Source organism: Onychomys torridus, chromosome 6, assembly GCF_903995425.1.
Source record: "Onychomys torridus chromosome 6, mOncTor1.1, whole genome shotgun sequence".
NCBI classification, from domain to species: domain Eukaryota; kingdom Metazoa; phylum Chordata; class Mammalia; order Rodentia; family Cricetidae; genus Onychomys; species Onychomys torridus.
Genome location: NC_050448.1, coordinates 91,811,580 through 91,831,996, shown reverse-complemented (window position 1 = coordinate 91,831,996; position 20,417 = coordinate 91,811,580). Strand labels below are relative to the sequence as shown.

Genomic DNA, 20,417 nt, shown 5'->3' with positions numbered 1-20,417 from the left:
TACAACAAAATACCAGAAACTGAGTGGCTTATAAACAATAGTAATTTATTTCAGGGCGTTCTGGAGGCTGGGAGGTCCAAGGTCAAGCAAGGCCTTGGCAGAGTCACTGTGTAATGGAGGCCTATCTTCTGGTCATAGATGGTACATTCTCCTTGTCCTCATGGGATGCAGGGAGGATTGCCTCATGATCTAACCAGTCTTGAAAGACCCCACCTCTAACTACCATCACGGTGGGTTAGAACCTCAACGTATGAACTTGGGGGAAACACAGAGAATGTGATTTTGGGTAGTGTCCATCAGTAGTTATTTTCATTTTAGCCATTCAGAAGTGCTGCTGTTCTTACCGTTAGAGTAAGGAAATGAAGAACAATAAAACAAACAAAACTCCCTCAGGTGCCAGAGTACAGTGGGATATTAGCCACTTCCTTCATTGCTGGGACCAAGTATCAGGCAAGAAACACCTTAGGGAGAAAGGGTTTATTTTGGCTTGTGGTTTGAGGAGACAGAGTCCATCATTGCAGGGAAGGCATGGCGTTGGGTGTTTCCATGGCAGCGAAAGCATATGGCAGCTGTTTCTTCATGTCACAGAGAATTTAGGCCTGGAAGCTGGGCAAGGCTCTAAAGCTCAACTCCTGCCTTCCCCCATCCCTCTCAACATCCTATTTCTTCTAACCAGGCCACACCTCCTGAGAGCTCCACATCCTCCCAAAACTGCACCATTGGCTGGGGACCAAGTCTTCAGACACAAAAGCCTTTATGTTACATCCATACTATAACAGGTGGTATGGTCTTCCATAAAGGCTTCCATGTGGCTTTTGGGCCATGTCATACAGAGTTGATACCTTACACAATGAATACTTCTGGACGCTTTTCCAGATGTGTCTGTCTAGGACCAGCCACAGAACAGTGCACAAGTAGGGGGCGGGGAGTGAATGGACTCAGCAGAGTTGGTGATGTGTTTATTGTTTTGTGATTTTCAAGTGGAAAAATAAGAACTCTGTAAGGATTTTAGTGTGTTTCACATTCTGTCCTGATGTGTAAAGGAGGCGTCCATGGTCGTTCTGGATTTATTTACTTTGTATATAAAGTAGAAAAGGCATTATAAAAACATTGCCATTATAAAAACAAAAGATGGAAAGCAGAGACTCTCCATTACGTTTGGTTTTATGGATCTACAGCAGTTTTCTTGTGATTGGTCACTAAGAAGCACTGGAATGGCTGAGTGAGAGGGCCAGAGTAAAAGATAACAGTAACCGGAAAGGCTGGGGCTTTTTGGTGAATTTTGCAGCACACTCAGAATTGTTAGGAACCCTTAGGCGCTCATGCAATGCGTGCCGTTGCAGGCCTTCAGCTTGTTTCCTTCACCACCCATGCGGGGGCAGCTTCTGCCCGCCCTCTACTCCTGCTGAGCTTCGAGCTTTTCTTCCATGCTGAGGTTTTCAGCCGATTCCCATCACATTTTGATTCCTGGGCTGCACAGTCTTAGGACTTGTTACTTGAACGAACACAGAAAGCTTAGCATTTCAGTCCTGAGAATAAAAGAGCACAGACATATGGAACTGATATGGATGCAAACAGCCCAATGGCATCACATGTGAAACACAAAACAATACCAAAAGTAAGGGTTCTCTATGATTTTCAGGGGCACAAGAAGCCATTGTGGATTGGAATTCTAGAAGGAAGTAGCCAGAGGAAGGGGATGCGAAGAGCTTTATTTAGAGTACAAATATTTGAGCTAAACTAGGAGTTTGGAGTGACAACCACCTAGGTAGCACCCACTGTGTGCCAAGAACCATTTTAAGCACCTTACATGGATTAACCATGTAACCATACAGCACAGCCACCAGAACAAGGACCCTTTGAGAAAGACTGAAAAGAGGTAGAGGAAGGTGGTCCTGCCCGAGGTAACACACAGTCTCTGGTGAGTTGTCCTTTGAACGTAGGTGCCTTGGTTTGCAGACTGTGTTTCTCTGTGAGTCCCCAGTGTGGCTCTACTACATTCCACACAGGACTTAGAACCATATCTTTGCCAGCTCCTCCTCTGAAACTTCTCTCAGAGTCACGATGAGTTCCGTCTTTCATTTAGCTGCTCTAGGGTTGTCTTCCAGCATCCATCTCCCAACCAGGAGATGCTCTTGACTTAGAGATGTTCATTAGATGCAGGTCTGATCATGTGAATTCATGATTGACCACACAAGAAAGTAGTGCTACATCTTGGAGAGTCACATCTTTGAACTACTGCATTTTGTGCCCATCAAGTGCTCATGAATTGGGTACCTCTTAGAAAATTCTGTAAGTCAAGCACATTTCTAAGACTTTACTTTCAGGTACCTTGCTTCCCCTTTAAGGATGGAGAAGGTGTGTCTGTTCCTATCTGAATGCCTCCAGGAGCCACCAGAGGCTATCAGGAGGGCAGTGGTAGCACCCCGATGGAAACTTTGGGGTGCCTCTTCTGGCTTTAGTTTAGAGGGTGTTGCTGAGGTCCACAGAAGACTGGAATAAAGGGGCAGGGAGCTGGTGATGGGGAAGTGGTCCAGCTTTCAAAGGTCCTGGCCAATGCAGTGAGGACAGAGTTGGTGAGCTCTAACCAACCCAAACTAAGTTGCCTTCTGTCCTTTGTCTCTTCCTCTTGCCCTTCTGTCCATTGGGTGGTGTTGAGATGAGACCCAGAGCCTTGCCTATTCTAGCCAAGTGCTCCAGCTCTGCCACAGAGCTACACCTCCAACTTCTGAAACCTAATCTTCCTTCTGATCTCAGGAGTTTCTTGTGAAGGTATCTGTGTGTTCCCCTAACTTTGACACTGTACAGGTTCAACGCCTGCACACTGAAAAGAACATTGGCCTAAGGGACCCAGCCACCTTTCCTACCCAAATTGTTTAAATTTGCTGACAGTCCACTTCTCATATTTGTCTTCAAATCCTTTGACTTATTTTTTTACTTACTTCTGTTTCAAACTCCTATGCTAATTTTTAAATAGAATCTCTCATCTTTATTCCCTAAAGTGCTATGTTTTATCTTAACTTCTTTTCATAGTGGTACATTCAACAACTTCCCTTGCGGCATATTCTGCTACCATTTCTTCACGTGTTGGCCAGTAATTATCTAACTAAAAGCTATGGGCACCATTTTATTACTGTTATGTTTTGTCTTGTCTGCATAGAACTGGTGGAATAAAATAAAGCCCGTTGCCTTTAGGGGGCCAAAGTGTGAGGGTCTCCCTCAGGGTCAGGCTTCTTTGTCACTGATCTCCAACAGCCTGTGGGTCAGCTCAGGGTGAGAAAAGCTCAAGGTTGGGATCTCTACACTTGTCATTTGTCATGTGCTTCCACCTCCATGTCACACCTTCTCCACTGTGGTAGATTGAAATTTCTCTGCAACTCTGAGCCCAAATGAGCCTTTCTTCCTTTAAATTGATTCGGTTGGGTATTTTAATCACACTAACATGGGAGTAACCGATGCAGAACCCTAATGGCACCTCATGAGCAAAGTCTTCAAACCACCTCCTGTCTGCCAATGCTCTAGACTGATTTATGCCTCACGGTGTCTGGAGTTGAATTCTCTGGTTAGTCCTCCCTCCACCCCCGACTCTCAACCCTCACCATAGGCCTCTGAGACCTAGTTATATTATAGAATTGATTTCCTAATAAATACAGGGCTCAGTTATAGTCATGTCCATATATTTAAATCTGTATCTCAGGAGACAAGAACCTGTTTCTGTACAGTTGTTATTTGTTTTGTGGTTTTGAAGATTGTACACCTTAATGTAACCCTGTTTTGAGTAACATTATATAACTTTCATTAAGAAGTTGAGAGCACAGAGAAGCACAGTAGCACATGCCTATGAGCCCAGCACTTTGCAGGTGAAGACATGAGAGCAAGGGGCTCAGGAGCTTGAGGCCAGCTTTGTCTAGATAGTGATTCTAGACTGCATGAAGCCCTGCCTCAAAAGAACAAAACCAAACACAAACAAACAAAAAATGTGTTAATTTGTTTACTGATGGTTTTGTGATTATACCTCCATACTTCTTAGTCTCTCATGTAGCTAGAATCTTAAATCTGTCTTTTAATAAAAACCCAGAGCCAGATATCAGGGTAAATGCCGAAAGATCAGAGAGACAAAGGAACAAGCCACTGTCACGTCTCACCTCTAGGACTCCTCAGCCTGGAAAGGCTTCAGCTGATAGACCTCGAGCCAAATGAGCTTCCTCAGCCGAAAGAGTCTCTAGCTGAAAGGGAGGCTTCTGCCCAAAGGCCTTTAGCTCCTGTCTCCTCACGCCTTATACACCTTTCTCTGCCCAGCCATCACTTCCTGGGGTTAAAGGCGTGTGGTTCCCAGTACTGGGATTAAAGGTGTGCCACCACTGCCTGGCTCTGTTTCTCCCCTAGACTGAGTCAATCTCATGTAGTCCAGGGTGGCTTTGGATTTAGAGATCCAGATCCTCTGCCTACCGAGTGCTAGGACTAAAGGTGTGTGCCACCACTGCCTGGCCTCTGTGTTTAAACTAGTGGCTTGTTCTGTTCTGATCTCCAGGCAAATTTTATTAGGGTACACAACATATCACCACACCCTCAAATACCCTAAAATCTGTGCATAAATAATGACATGGTCTAACCTTTGCTAGGTTTCTTTAGACCTTTCCTGCATATCCAAACCATCCTTCACTTTGCCTTCTCCTTCTTCCCGTCCTGATGTCTAAGCCATCTTCTCTCATCAGACTATTATAGAAGCCTTTTAACTGCCTGCCTCACTCATGGTCCTTTCCTTCCCCAATTCATCCTCCAGCCGTGGGGCAGCTAGAAGGAAATGTTTGCAGCATACAAAAATCCAGTTCTAAACATATACAGAATTCTGAATGTGATGTATACAAATAAAATTTATGAAAACCTCATGGTTACTAAACACAAAACATGTCTATATCCCTAGAAATGAAATGCAAATTTACATATTAGGATGCTATTTATATCTCAAGCTTCGCTAGGTGAAGTTTGAGTATATATTTTGGAGGGCAATATATTAATGTTTAGAAGATAGCTTTAAAATGAGCTGAGTAATTTCACTTCATGAACTTTTCTTTCACAGTACTAAGGCAGTGTTAGACAATCATTTGCATCTAGAATGATGTTTGTTAAAGCTGTGTATGGTGCCAAAAGGCAGAGAACAGCCTGACCTAAAGTATTTGTTAAAGAAGCAATTTGGTATGTCTAGACAACAGAATTTTATTGAGCTATAAAACGACAGTGCAAGGTTCTTTTTTTCGTTTCTCCTGGAACACCATAATAAATATGCATTTTTAATGAAGAAATAACTTACAGAGCTGTATGTGTAATGCAGCCTGTTTTTGTAAGGCAGAAGAATGTCAGGGTGACAGGTGAGAGGAGAATGTGCCTAGCAGAGTAAGAATTCTGGAGAACCGTGCCAAGATTCTTTGTTTTTTGCTTTTGATAGTAAATCTGTAGATGATTTTTCAGGCTTAGCTGTATTTTATTTGTGATAAATATACTATATATACTCTACTGTCTGTCATCTATCCTATCTATCAATCTGTCATGTATGTATGTATGTATGTATGTATGTATGTATGTATGTATGTGTCTATCTATCTATCTATCTATCTATCTATCTGTCTGTCTGTCTGTCTGTCTTAGTTAATTTTCTATGCTGTGATAAAATGCCAAGACCAAAGCAGCTTATAGAAGGAAGAGTTTGTTGAGGCTTACAGTTCCAGAGGATGTGTCTATGACCATTTTGTTGGGGGGCATGGCAGCAGGCAGCAGGCAAGCATAGCTCTGGAGCAGTAGCTGAGCGCTTACATCATTAAGACAACAACCATAAAGTAGAGAGAGAGAGAGAGATGATCCAGAAACATGTGGGCTTTTGAAACTTCAAAACCCACCCCCTCCTCCATTAAGGCTACACCTCCTTGTCCTTCCAAAACAGTTTCACCCACTGGGGACCAAGTATTCAAATATATGAACCTATGGGGCCATTCTCATTCAGACCCCCTTTCATTTCCTGGTCCCATTGGCTTGTAGCCTTATCATCACACAAACTATATTTAGACCAACTTCCATAGTCCCTGTAGTCTCTTAGTTCTAAAACTGTTTGAAAGTCCAAAGTCTCTTCTGAGACTCAAGACCATCTCTTAACTATAAGCCCTTATAAAAATCAAAAGGCAAACTCTATACTTCCAACATACTGTGGCACAGAATATACAATGGTATATTGTATATACATGGTGAGGAAATACTGGACCAAAGCATGATTGAAACCCTGTAGAGCAAACTCCACATCCTGCAGCTCAGTGTCCAGTGTCAAAGGGCCTAGAGGGTTCCACCCTCCCAGCTTCGCTGACTGCAGCAAAGTCTTCCTCCTCCTTCTAAGAAAAGACAGTTTTCTTCTCCAGGGAGTGTGAGCTGGGACTACATACGTATTGCTTTCTTCTTTAAGAGTGAGACTTTAGTAAGCTAAAGGAATGGAGGAAAAACAATACGTTAAATATAGATAGTTAGGTGTGTGACAGTTTGTTATAGTATTATTTTATGATTTTGAAATCTGTCATAATTTAAAAATCTTTAACCTACTGATCATGATCGTCACGTTGTGTAATGATATTGGAGTATCATGAACCTGAACTAGTGAGACTCTGTCTCAAAAAAACAAAAGGCAAAACTAGAGAAGAACAAACAAACAAAAATATCTGGCATTTAAAAAATTTGCCACTTAGTGAAGAAAAACCAAGCCCATATGTAATTATTATTTTAAATATCCTGTTAATTTAATTTAACCAAGTGTCTTTTAAAATTAATTTTATTTTCAGGTATTATGTAACATGGCTTAAATCGTGTTTAAAAATATAGAATGTTAGAAAAAAAAATCCTGTTTCACTTTCCCCCAAACCTCTAAGCAGACCATACTGCTGGTTTCACTGTTGAATTTCTAAATACCAAAATGTATTTAAAAAAATAACTTTCTAAAAATTTAAAATGAAAGACCTTTCTTCTTCCGCCTTCTGGTTGTGGTAGATGGGAGATAGCTCTTCTACCTCTCCATAGCACCCCTCCTTTTGAGTTACCCTGGGAAGCCCTTCCTCTTGGGTTACCATGGGGAAACTCTAGCCGGCCATTTCTACTTTTCAGCCCACGGAACTTCAGCAGGAAACATGCTTTCCTGATTGAATGCTGTGGGCCTTTAAGTCCCAAGAGGGCTCAAGTGCTTCTGGAGGGCTAACTGATGCAGACAGAGACTGTGTAGATGTCCTCAGTGATTTCATCATGCATGCTCATAAATAGGTTATGGACTTTGCAGTGGTGGTCCCTGTAATATCTGGAAACATTTATGATGTGTTTACAGATCGAGGTTATGCCAGGCTGTTTTCCAAAGCCTGATGTGCCCACACGAGAGTCGTCTTGGTTTTGATCCATTGCCAGAGACAGGTTTTAGACAGTCCTATCTCCAGCCCATGTTCCTTTGATGTGGAAGGTGACCCATATATTTAAATGCTGAGTGTTCCATAGCGTGTACTTACTGCTGAATTCATCACACACTCAGATGATGTCATCTACAGCAAGACCATTTCCATGCCGTTATTTAGAACTGCAGATGATCTGCACTCTGTTAGGAAGTCAGTATAAAGCTAAACTGTTTGTAATGACCTTTCTGTGGGACATGTCTGTTTTTCAGAGTCATTTAGAAGACGAAGATGTGGAAATGAAAAACAACGTAACACAGGGAGACAAACTACGTGCCTTAAAAAGCCAGAGGCAGCCCCGCTCCTCGCCATCCTGTGCATTTAGGTAGCCCACCTTTCAGTTCTCAGTGCTCTTCCATTTGTGGGAAGCATTTCGTCTTCACTTCAGAATATCATTCTACAAAGGCCAAGTTTACCTGTTTTCTAATGTATTGCTCCTTTGCCCCCATGCCCAGCTGTTGTCTATTTTATCACTGTTGGCAGTAGCTAAAATTTAAATGCTTATGAAAACAGTTCTTACGTCTCTGTGTCTGGAATTCTGCCTCGAACTGCTGAGCAGTTATTTCTGGTTCTCTGTTCCAAATTCTATTTGGAGATTCACGGGCATGTTTTTGGTGCTGTGGCAGCTCTTTCCTGGTGTGCCAAGGTTTTGAAGCCAGTGTGTGAAATAGAGTAGCTTGTACCAAGTTTTGGTATATCCCATGACTTGCCTTCGCCTTTGATTTTTTAAGACTTAAGTAAGTGATTCCGCCATGTGCCTGAAAAATTATGAGCCATCTTGAATTTGAAGTTTGAAATTAGCCAGCAAAATCAGAACTGGGAGTTGGCTTCTAATCACAGAACGGTTGAAACCTTGTGATTGGGTTGAAAACAAAAGAAATCTTCCAGGAGAAGGAAGGGTTAAATTGGAACAACAGTTCTCAACTCAACCTGTGGGTTGTGACCTCTGGGGGGGGGGGTGGAATGACTCTTTCATGGGGGGGTCACATATCAGATTTTACATTATGATTCCTAATAGTAGCACAATTGTAATTAAGAAGTAGCAATGAAATAATTTTCTAGTTAGGGGTGACCACAATATGAGGGACTGTAATTGAAGGGTCACAGCATGAGGAAGATTGAGAACCACTTTATTGGAAGAAAGTATAATTTAGCAAATATCTATGCATAAGGACAAATCCATCCTGTTTCAGATCTCAGAAGCCATGTTTAGATGTGAGTTTTCTTTTGAGTTCTCTGATATTTTCTCAGGGGGTAGATTTCAGTTTCCACGATAACACCACAGCACCATCAGGAAACACTTTTCTCCTGAGCAGATACAATGGCACCTTTGTGTGAAAAAGCAAGATGCTTTAAGTATTTCCTGGTGAAATAACAAATGTGAATTATCTGCTTGCATTACGATTCATTTGTAAAGTGTATGCTGATATCTCCTGGCATGGGTTTTCTCTTTGATGGTTTAGTATCTTTATGTCTCTGACTCAAATGCCATCTTTGTTTAACTGTGGGGATCTGGTGATACCTGTCTTTGATTTCTGCAGGTCAGACGATATGAAAGGACCCCAAAGGGCAGTGGCCCAGACTTTCAGGTACTGACAATAAATATACATTTCTAGCTGCTGTAAATATAGATGACTTTTTAGACATATTTTCCAAGCATCAGACCCCGTGAAAATAAACATAACTACTCAACTTTTTCTATCCATTTATTTATTTTGGCAGTTGGAATAAAACTTAAGGCCTTGCACACACTCCATCACTGAGCAACATCCTTAGCCTACCTTATAGCTTTTCAAATCCTATTTCTTCCTGATTTTAAAACAACCCCCTCCCCTCTGTTTTGTTTTGTTTTGAGGTCAGTTCTCTCTCTATAGCTCTGGCTGGAACTCACTACATAGACCAGGCTGGCCTTGAACTCACAGAGATCAGTCTGCCTCTGCCTCCTAAGTGCCAGGATTAAAAATGTGCCTGGCTTAAACTCTATTTTAAAATGATTTGTTTATTTTTATTTTATGTGTAAGAATGTTTTGCCTGCATGTATGTATGTGCACCATGTGTGTGTGCTTGGTGCCTGCCCCCAGAAGAAGGCATTGGATCCCCTGGAACTGGAGTTACAGACAGTTGTGATCTGCCATGCGGGTGCTGAGACCCAAACCTGGGTCCTCTGCAGGAGCAGCAAGTGCTCTTAGTCACTGAGCCTTCTCTCCAGCTCTGAAATAAGCATTTTTAATTCTTGCCCTGCCCTCAGGCTGTGCTGCTGGTGGCGATCTTTGCATTCTTTGAGCTCCCAGCACCTTCTGGTCTTGAGTGAACTCCGAAGTGCTCTGTAACTTTCTTTCCAACCCAGAGATGGATTCTGGCCCCCTTCCATTTGTTAGCTCTCTTTATTTTTGTGTGCATTTGCTCATTGCTGTGTAGTTTTCCTTTATCTATCACCCCTAAGAGGAGGGAATATTAGTGCTTCTCTCTTGAAAAAAGTTCTCTGAAATCCTGGAGTTGTACCCAGACCCTGGTATTACCAGGATCCATCATGGCAGCTGGCGAGAACACTAGAAATGGTTGGCCAGTATCGTTGATAAACCAAGACAAAGGCGCTGCCATTTTCTCCTTGAGGATTTCATTCTAACCATATTGTTTAGCGGGTAGTTCTGTTCGGCTCAGACTTCTTCAAAAGCCTGAGTCTCTTCCTGGTGTAACTTCCCACTTCTGTTTGAGGGGAAACTATGGCATAAGGCAGTTCTCAGGAGGGTGGGTGGTGAAGGAACGTGGGAACACGGCTTTGTGAGGCAGAGACGAAAGCACAGTCCACTTTCATCGCGGGATTTATCTAGGACAGAAGATATTTGGTGTGAAAGCCATGACTGAGCTCTGGCTCTCTTCACTGGAGTCAGTTTTCCCTGGGTGCCCACTGGCACCTGGTTATAGAGCACCTGCTGAGCCCTTGGGAGTGGGAAGGAGGGACAAGCAAGTCTTTGCTCTCAAGGAGCTTCTGTTGAGTGATGGAAATAGGCAAGAAGGAGATGATGAAGGACAGTAGAAGAGCCGTGACTTACTGTGAGGGTGCCAGTTGAAACAGGCTGCTGCTGATCCTGCTTGAGAAGTTGATAAAGCCCTGCCGTGGGAGGTAATAACCACACGGACCATTAAAGGGCAGGTGATAAGAGTGAGTTCGGGGGGAGTGGAGGACCAGAGGTGAGGAGAGGCAAGGAGAGAAGAGGATTCCCTGCAGGAGACAGGGGCTACACAGACTTTACAAAGGGGTGAACAGTCTGGTCAGGACACCCACAGCTAGACGAGCATGTCTGGTCAACTTTCCTGTTTGTTTAAGGGACAGAGACATTGGATGCAGTTGCACATACAGGTGATAAACGGTATTGCCCCTCACCTGTTGTGTAGAGACAGGTGAGAGCCAACTAAAGTGAGGTTATTGTGCCCTTGACTCTGTGGGTTTAATCTTGTGGGACCCACTCAGAGAAGCAAACTCTGGATTTTAGAGGTTTTCACAAGCCAAGCCGAGGATGTTAGCAGGCTTTGTGGACATGGAAGAGAGGTTACAAGGTTTGAATAGTGAAGTAACAGAATGAGATGTTTTAGATTTCATCAGAGGGGATTTATGGTCTGAACTGTTGAGAAATGAGAGGAAAGGTACAAGTGTCATGGTGGCCTCGTACTCATATGGGGCGGTTGCCAGCTGGAAAGGAAGAGGTGGGTGGAGGGGGACTTTTAGGGCATTGAGCTTTCTTCACTTACCTCGTTATAGTTCATTGTGGAATATTTTAGGTAACACAACTGTGGTGTGACGCTCTGTCCATTTTTTCTCCTCCCAAGATTAAGTTCTTCCCCACAACCATCTGTGTCTACTGTGAAGACCCCCAAAGTGTGTTTGTCCCCTTCAGCGACAGCCAAAAGGATAAACAGAGGTTCTTCATCTTCGGGTGCAAATACAAGAAGGTAATTTTTCTCTACCTCTTCCAGGGCTCTAGCCTGAGGTAAGAAAGGTAAGACCTTTCTGCAGGCAAGGAATATGGCTGCAGGTCTATGAGAGGAGGGGCTGGGAAGAAGTGGAAAAACCCCAAAGAGTCTGCTATTTTTCTGGGGTTTCTGGTCCTTCCTTCCTGGCAGGGGCTGAGGCTTCAGAAGGGATGGGTAAGTGTGAACCATCACAGTCTTCTGGTCCATCTCCACTTTGCTTCACGTGATGTAGATATAGTCAGCCCTACTAATGATCAACAGTCTTGTTCCTCATCCTGTGCGTACAGACAGTGGCAACCAACTCAGATGGGTAGAGATGCTTGATGTCATCCTATGCTAGAATATGTCTGGGTTAAATCTTGGACTTAATTCAGCTTCCAGGCTCTCCTTATATTTACTCTTTGCCTCTGGCAGATACAATTCTAAATGTTCTATTTAGAGACCAGTCAGTGTTTAAGCCAGTTTTTTGGGTCTTGATTAACCTCTTGACCAAGAAACTTGGCAAGTATGAATAAGGCCACAAATGATAGTGTCATAAAGAGCGATGAAGCCATTTCATCATCTGTGTGGATCAGAATCACACCTTCATTGCATTCCCGTGGTGCTGTGTTTACATATGTGAGTATACATTGTGTTTCTCCCCTAGCTTCCCGGTAAACTCCCGGCTAGCCAGTTCCCTTGGGAACTTGAACGCTGTGACGGATGACCCCGAGAACAAAAAGACCGCCTCGCCCACCAAGGCAGCGTTCATAGCCAGCCCGTTCACCAGCTTCTTGAATGGCAGCTCCCAGCCACCTGGCAGAACTTACCCTGAGCTCAACAACAACCAGTACACCAGAAGCAGCAACGGCGGAGGCAGCAGCGGTCTTGGGAGCAACCTGAACAGCTGCTCCCCAGGTCCCCTGAGCGCCAAGCCTGAGGAACACACCACCGTCCTTAGACCCTCCTTCCAGGGGGGGCTCTCTTCCTCCTCAGCGAGATTCCTGAGCCGTTCTATCCCTGTAAGTTCACAGACACCACCTCTTGGTCCTCAGAACCCTGAATGCAACCTTTGTGCCTTGCCTTCCCAGCCGAGGCTGCCACCAAAGAAATTTAATAGTGCTAAGGAAGCCTTCTGACCGACGCCTTCCCTCAGTGTTGTGCAACTATCCATGCGCTACATCCTGCTGGCTCCTCTTCAAGTAAATGCCGAGTTTCAACCGGGTTTTCCTCCTTCTTTTTCTCCCTCTCCCTGGTGAGGTGGATTTTTCCTTAAAAGGGAGAGAGCTTTCATTCTATGGCTCGTGGACACCGTAGGCTTTGTTACTGTTCGGTTACGTTTCTGAACCATTCTGAATATCTGGTTCCAGGCAAGGCACTCGATCCATAGCATTTGCTTTGCTTTGGGCGTCGGGGGAGGGCGTGATGGGAACGATGGCTTCTCCACTCCCCGAGGTCAGGGTTTGGGGTAAAGAAATGTGGGGCCTGCAGGAACAGTGTCTTCCCAAGGCTGAGCACCAGGCCTCCTGCACGGAGCTGACCCATTATTCTTGAAGGAGCAAATGAAGTTGTTTGTAAGAGAGAGGTGGCTAGGAAGCTGGCCTGCCAAGGTAGGAGCAGGTAGTCTCTAGGAAGACATTTAAAATTAGCCACCCCTGTTCTGGAGACAAGCGAGAACTGCAAATGATTTTTTTTTTTCCCCCAAAAAGATCTTTAGTCACCAGCCTCCTTTTTACTAGCCACATTGGTCCAGTCTGTATTACAAATTTAAAATTTTGATTGTGTCAAGAGGCACTGATATCCATAGGATGTGAATTTAGTTTTGAGACGGGAAGAGGACAATAGAACTATATCCCACGTATGAAGGAGGTGTGATGGTGGGCATCTTGGTTGCGCTCTGGGCAGGAGCAAGCCTGGTTCCCTGGGAAGGTTCTTTCTGCTATATCATTAGGGCAAGCCTGCTTTCTACAGGGTCAATGAAGAGAGGAAGAAAAGGGCAGCTGAGTGCTTGTGGCCCACTCAGCAAAACACAGCCTCCATGGTGAGGCCATGTTGGGACCCAGTTTCCTTCGCCTATATGAGGATGTTTCCTAAAAGGAGAATGCAGTGGTGTAATGTGTGTGTGTGTGTGTGTGTGTGTGTGTGTGTGTGTGTGTGTGTGTGTTATTTAGAATTTTTAACCTTTACATTTATTTTAATGTATACAGGCCTGTATGTATGTAAGTATGTGTATGCACCATGTGCATGTAGTGCCAGCAGAGGCCAGAAGAGGGCATCTCATCAATACTTTAGATTCTGTTCTAGATCAGGATTCCAATTAGCCATCTGCCCACTCTTTGACCTGAATCTGATCTGATTCTAATCCCTTCATTTACATTGAGGAGATTTGTGTCATAAATATGGAAATCCACGGGCCAGGGTAGAGTGGAGGTTGGGGTTGCAGGGTGAGCGCTAGATGTGAAAGGACAGTGTAGTTAAACTTTTACAACTATGTGGATGCATCCTGTACTTCACAGACTCAGTTGAGTTCAGCCAATATTTTCATACACTGTTTTGTGGATCAGCCTCTTTTTCAGAACTGACTGCAGATCTTTATGTTTCCAGGAAAAGTGTTATATAAATAATTATACAAATAGCTCATAGATTACACTACTCAAGGCTTGTGCCATCCACACTTAAAGTGTGATGCCAGAAGCATTAGTAAATTGACAAAGTCTTATCTTCTGGGATTCCTACTTAGGAGGGAGAAGTGGGTACTCATTCTCCTCTGCTAAGTGGGTACTCATTCTCCTCTGCTGATCGCGGAGCCTGGGGAAGGGGTAGGATTCTTTACACAGTATAGACCCTTCCCGCACCCCATGATGTTTACATAAGTGAACTTTGGCCTCATTCCACGTTGCTTCTTTTCCCATCTTCCTCCTCCACATCCCTCTTTTTCTGGCTGGGATGGGATGAGTTTCCAGAAATTAATTATAAAATGTGGGCAGTTGGGTTGCCACTACCCCGCTTTTTCTTCTGTTACTGCATTGTAAAGAAAGGCACTTAGGACTAGAATTGCCAGGATGTCTACCCTTTCCTCCCTCTCATGCTGCTCCTCTGTGCAGAGCTCCCTTCCTCTGCCATTGCTTTTCAGCCTTCTGTGGCCCCCTGTAATGTGGAGTTAAGTTCTGCCCTTGACTGGTGGGTAGGAAGTCCAAATGAACATGGAGGTCCCCACTTCATGTGGAAATAAGTAGGGGATCGGAAACTGCCCTCCTTCGTGGTGCACTCAGCTTTTCTGGGAGACTGGCCTTTGCCAGTCAGTGCCACTGAGGATAAAGCAATGCAGGACCCAAGAGCAAGTAGAACCGGCTCACTCAGCAGAAGCATTTTAAGGGAAGTCAAGCCCTTGCCCTTGCAAACATGAGGGCCTGAGTTCAAATCCCTGGAACCCATGTACAGCTGGTCCACAGTGTTCCTGTGGAGAGATGGGAGCAGGAGAATATCCAGGAGCTTGCAGGTTAGCTAGCCTGGCCTACACATCCCAGTGACATATGACGGAGACTCTGTCCCAAAACAAGGTAGAAGGTCAGGACAGCACCCGAAGTTGTCCCTTGACCTCCACACGTGTACCGTGGCATGTACATCCCACCCCACCCCACACACAGCCCACTTTAAACTTCTTAGGTGAGAATAGAATATGGAGTCTGTATGGTAATATCCTCCCTGTACCTTTAAGAAAGACCCAGAAACTCTTGGGGGGTGGGGGTGATGGGTGTTTAGAGGGAGTCTAATATTTTAAAAGCTACAATTAGCATCTCTTTTGAAAGCTGCAATTGCTCTCTCACTTTTTGCTGCAGCTCAGCCCCCAGAAAAATGTAAAAATGATTTCCTTGTTCTGTCACTAAAGGCTTTAAGATGGAAAACAGGAATAAATGTTGAGGAAGCCTTGCAGTTGTGACAGAGTGCCGAGAGAGAGTCAGGTTTTCGTTTCTTTATCTTGACCCCTTGGCTTCGTCTTGTTTCCACTGTCCAGTGCAAAAGCCCAAGGTTTCACGTTTGGCAACCTCCTTACTGTAGAAAGCAATTTTCTTCCTGACTGAGAGGTTTTCAAGTGCTTGAGAAATGAGGGGCATGTGACGAGGGTGTGGGTGGGGTGGAAGTGTTTTATTAAGTTGAAATTGCTTGTGGTATCTGTCTTGAAGATTTGCTATGTTATATTTTTAATGACACTTTTCACTGAACTGCTACTCATCACCCTGTCCTCACCTGACCCCCCGGGCCTGAGTTCCGGCATGATGGTTCCCCCTATAAGCTGTTCTATATCCTACTTTGGTCTTAGTGGTAGCACTTCTCAGGACTGTGGATTTGTCCCGGAGGCTCTAAGCACTGTGGGAGCAGAAATGGTACCTTGATTTCCATGGTTACATGCCTGGATCCTGTGATATAGTAGGCACGCAGCAGGTATATGTTGATTGGATGAAAGGATGGATGGATGTTTAAATGAATGAGGACGGTAAGAATGATTACTTCTGTTCTATGTATAAAAATCTCAAGGGGCAGAGAGATTAAATTTCTGCCCAAGATTGTCCTACAAACAGACAACAGAACCATAATTTGAACCTTGGGCAGTTTAAATGCCCCAAATACAGTATTTTGAAGGCTTTATGCCGTGTATGGGCAATTACAGGGGTTAAAAAGATAGAGATGTAAATGATAGATATATGAACAACATCTCATTTTTTCCCCCCAGTAGACAGGGAAACTGAGGAAAGGCTAATGTTTCAGTCATTGGAGTTTAGGGGTTAAGGAGGAGTCTGTGAGGGACCCTGGTGAAGGCAGGAAGGTGGGGAACGGCTGTGCTCTGCAATGGGGAAAAGTAACAGTGAGTTACACCTTACTTCTGTAGTTGAGGTCTTAGGTTCTAAAAATAAGTTTACCTGGGCTCAAATTCTGTTTCGGACACTTTTTTTAAAAAATGGAGGTACTTGGCAACTTTTTAAACTATTCTCTATGCCTCAGGGAAATAATGTAATTATAACAATCAGAGGCAAATCAAATTCTCTTGTTTGTGTGAGGCTTGAGTAATATTTCAGAACTGTTTAAGACAAGGAATATACACATTTTTGGGGTAAATTTCATACAAATAGGTGGCTGTGGCTCTGAAGAGGACTGGTCATGTACAGAGTGTTGAAGCTCAGGTCACGATGTCCATTGTAGCAAAGCAGTTACAGTGTTTGGTTGAGGAAAACCCTGAGAAGTTTCATGCAGTAGCTCATCAGCATTGCTCAGTGGGTGTCAGCTGGTATTGCTAGGGAGAGCTGTGAGCATTCTCAGGACGGCTGAAGGCCAAGGCCGGCACGGCTGAAGGCCAGGCTGGGGGTTGAGCCAAGCTAGGAGGGAGTAGAGTAGAGGGGACTTCAGAGCAAGAAGGACAGGCAGAGCTGATGTTTTAGTTGCACAATTACGCTTTAAAAATAGTATTATAATTTTTTTCTTTTGAGAAAGGGTCTCACTGTGTATCCCAGGCTGGCCTGGAATTCTTTATGTAGACCAGGCTGGCCTAGAACTCTTTATGTAGGCCAGGCTGGCCTGGAACTCATCTGTCTGACTCCTGAGTGCTGAGGTTAATGGCATGGCATGTGTGTGCCACCATGTCCAGGTCAATGGTTGACTTTTTAGTGTACCAGGTACCGGGTTTCGCTGTGACCTTTGGTGTGTGCCTATTGTTGTGTTTTGATCATCTTCACACCCTCACCACTCCCCTCCTCCCTCCTCCTTCCTCCCTCCTCCCTCCTCTGCTTTCTTTCCTCCTTTCAAGTAGTTCCTCTGCTTTCATGGTGTGTGTGGACATGCACACATGTGCACATGTATGTGTCTGTGTGTGTGTATGTGCATGCGTGAGTGTGTATGTGTGTATGTGCACAAATGAGTGTATGTGTATGTGTGCATGTATGTGGGGTAAGACTGAAAACATGACTTATCCTTTTCCTGCTTTACCTTCTCTTGTTCCTTCCTTCTCCTTCCCAGCAGCCCCTTCCTCCACTTTCATGTCACTTATGTATACATGTATGTTGCTATGCACATACTAAAACCTAGATTCTATGTATGAGGCAAAATGTGGCCTTCGTCTTTATGGATCTAGCTCAACATGATCTCCAGTTGCATCCATTTTCCTGAAAATGACATGTTTTCATGCTTTACATTTAAATAAAACGGCATTGTGTATACATATTGCATTTTCTTTATGCACTCACTGGTTGGTGGGCATGTAGCTTGGTTCCATATCTTAACTACTGTGAATAATGTGGCAGTCAACATGGGTGTGCGAGCATGTCCTTGCCATGCTGACTTAGAGTCTTAGGAGTGCTATAGTGAGTCAGAGTTCCACCAGATCCAGAGTGACTCCAGTCTGCTTCCTGTTGCTGTGATAAACATGACCAGAAGCCACCTGGGGAGTGGAGGGTTGTTTCAGCTTACACTTCCACATCACAGTCCATCACTGAGGAAAGTCACTCCAGGAACTCCGATAATAGGGCAGGATCCTGGAAGCAGGAGCTGATGCTGAGGCCATGGAGGGTGCTGCTTCCTGGCTTGCTCCTCATGGCTTGCTCAGCATGCTTTCTTATAGAACCAGCCCTAGGCTGCCACCCCTCATAATGAGCTGTGCCCTCCCACATCAGTATCAAGACAATGCACCACAGGCCAATCCAGTGGAGCCATTTTTTCAATGGAGGGTCTGTGGGAACCCGTTTTTGGGTTCCTCATGGCATTACCCAGCAGGTCCGCATAGAGGATGATTAGGACCACGGGCCTGAGTGCACGTGTCTGAAATGGTCTGCACTTGGCTGTGCTGGGGGAGGAGGTCTTTTGCTCCACCCCCTTGGCGGCTCTATAAATACTCTGGGGCAGAGATAGTCAGGGCCCATTGGAAAAGGTTCCAGGCCCTCTTGAGGCTATCCATTATTTTCTGTCTGTTTATCTCTATAATCTAAATCCTTCTATCTAATATTTCCTGCTGCTCACACTCAAGAAAACTCTGTGGGGAGCTGTGGGGTTGGTGGGTAAAACACCCCACAAGGTTCCTCTTCCAAGATGACTTAAGTTGGTGTCAGATTGACATGCCCACCATCAGTGGGAAAGGGTGTCCCTGGTAGCCTCATCAAATTCTGTTGCTTTTTGTTTTCTTGATGACACCTATTCTGACCGACGTGAGATGGACTCAAGGTAGTTAGTACTTGATGCTCATTTGCTTGATGGCTGAGGGTGTTAGACTTTTCACGCATGTTTTGTCGCTTGTGTTTGAGACATGCCTGTGTGGTTCATTTGTCCATTTTTCTGATCAGATGATTTAGGGTTTTCTTTTTCTGCGTATTTCTGGATATGAAGCCCCTGTCAGATGCATAGCTGGCCAAGATTTTCTCCCCCTCTGTGGGTTCTGTTTCTTTTTCAGCACAAAGCTTTTTAATTTCATGCAGTTCCGTTTGTTACTTTTTTTCCCCCTGAGCTATTGAACTTCTTTTCAGAACGTCCTTGACTATGCCTGTGGAAAGATCTGATTTGATGGAGATACTTTCTGCATCTGTGTGGAAGGGAGCTCTTGGTGGAGTACCAGAAGCAAGGAGAACTGTTGGAGCCCTCTCTGCTGTGCTTGGCGCCTGTGTATGTATGGTATGTGTGTGGGGGCACACGTGTGCCATAGCATTTGCACGTGGAACTCAGAGGAGAACTCTATCAACTTGGGTCTCTCTTTCCTCTTTTCTGTGTATTCCTGGGATAGAATTCAGGCCATCGGGCTTGTATGGAAAGTGCTCTACAGGGCGAGCCATCTCTCCTACCCCTATATTTAGTTTTGTAAATGAAAATTCAATTGCCTCGAAAAAAATTAGGGTCCTTACATAGGCATGTTTATGATATTCAAACATGAGGTGTTGTACAATAGTGTGTGTTGTTATTTTAAGGAATGTACATGTTCAGTTGGAAGATTTCAAGAGACTGTTCTTTTCTGTTTTGCATTTCACATTATTGCCACCTGTGGGGACAGCCTTTTAGAGCAAGAGACTGAAACAGCGGCTGTTGGGCGCTTATGTTTGATGAGGCCCTTTCCTACAATAAGATCTTCCAGAAGCTGCTTTGGGCGTCACCTACTAAATTTTTTCTGGTGGTTTTTCTAAAATTGTAGTCTGCATGGTGCTGCTTTGTTGTTCACGCACACCTCAATTGTCAGGTATCTCAGGAATACTGCCCTGGTGAAGGCTGTGGGTTCCATCAGTAATGGCTCTCATTCTTTCTAGAATGTTCCCAGAATTCCTGGTTCTGCTGTTTCCTCACTCCCTTTGTCGTGTTGGCATCTTTTATGATCTTAATTCGGTTTCCTTTGCTTTGAATTCATATTTTAGAATTGGCAGATGCTTTCTGTAAGGAGTCGCTTAGTCTCTGTTGGATTCATGCATCTTCATTTACCCTGTGTTATCCCCAAACACTGTGGTCTTTTGCATCCTTCCTGCATTGTATTCTCACCCACTCTTGGCTTCAGGGAGGTATTTCTTGATGCCCTCTGCTCTCTTCACCCATTTTCCTTCCTTGAAGGTGTCTGCTCTCTCTGGCTCCTCTTCTCAACAGACTCAATCAAGGGCTTCCCTTTTTAGCTTGTGTGTCTATCAGTGACTACCTAACACTTTATTTTTATTGACATAAAATATTGGTATTCTATACATGAGCACCAGTATTTATGTACTATTCATATATATCAAATTATCTTAGTTTGAAACTTCCTTTATATGGACATTTCATGAGGTTCTTGAATTTCATGGTTTCTTAACATGTTGCTCAGACACCAAAGTAATGAAAAGTTGAAAAACCTACTTGATTTAAAGTTGGAAGGAAAATTGAAAGGAAATACATACTTCTGACTTTTCCTTAAACACTACCCTTGCTGCCTCCTTCATTTCCTCTTCTCACACCTCCTTCTCCTCTTCCCCCTCCTCCCCCTCCTCCCCCTCCCCCTCCTCCCTCCCC

General features: G+C 44.2%; 1 protein-coding gene across 4 annotated transcripts in view; it reads left to right on the top strand.

The window, feature by feature from the left end:
* Cdc14a (cell division cycle 14A) overlaps window positions 1–20,417 on the top strand; it is a 162,467-nt gene that overhangs the window by 131,046 nt on the left and 11,004 nt on the right. For 3 of the 4 annotated variants that reach the window (XM_036191050.1, XM_036191052.1, XM_036191053.1), the window contains 4 exons: window positions 7,682–7,794; window positions 9,011–9,058; window positions 11,298–11,420; window positions 12,088–12,559. In XM_036191050.1, the coding sequence (XP_036046943.1) occupies window positions 7,682–7,794; window positions 9,011–9,058; window positions 11,298–11,420; window positions 12,088–12,559 (756 nt within the window). Of the gene's footprint in view, window positions 1–7,681; window positions 7,795–9,010; window positions 9,059–11,297; window positions 11,421–12,087; window positions 12,560–20,417 lie in introns of those variants that run through there. The other variant, XM_036191051.1, reaches the window with a different exon arrangement.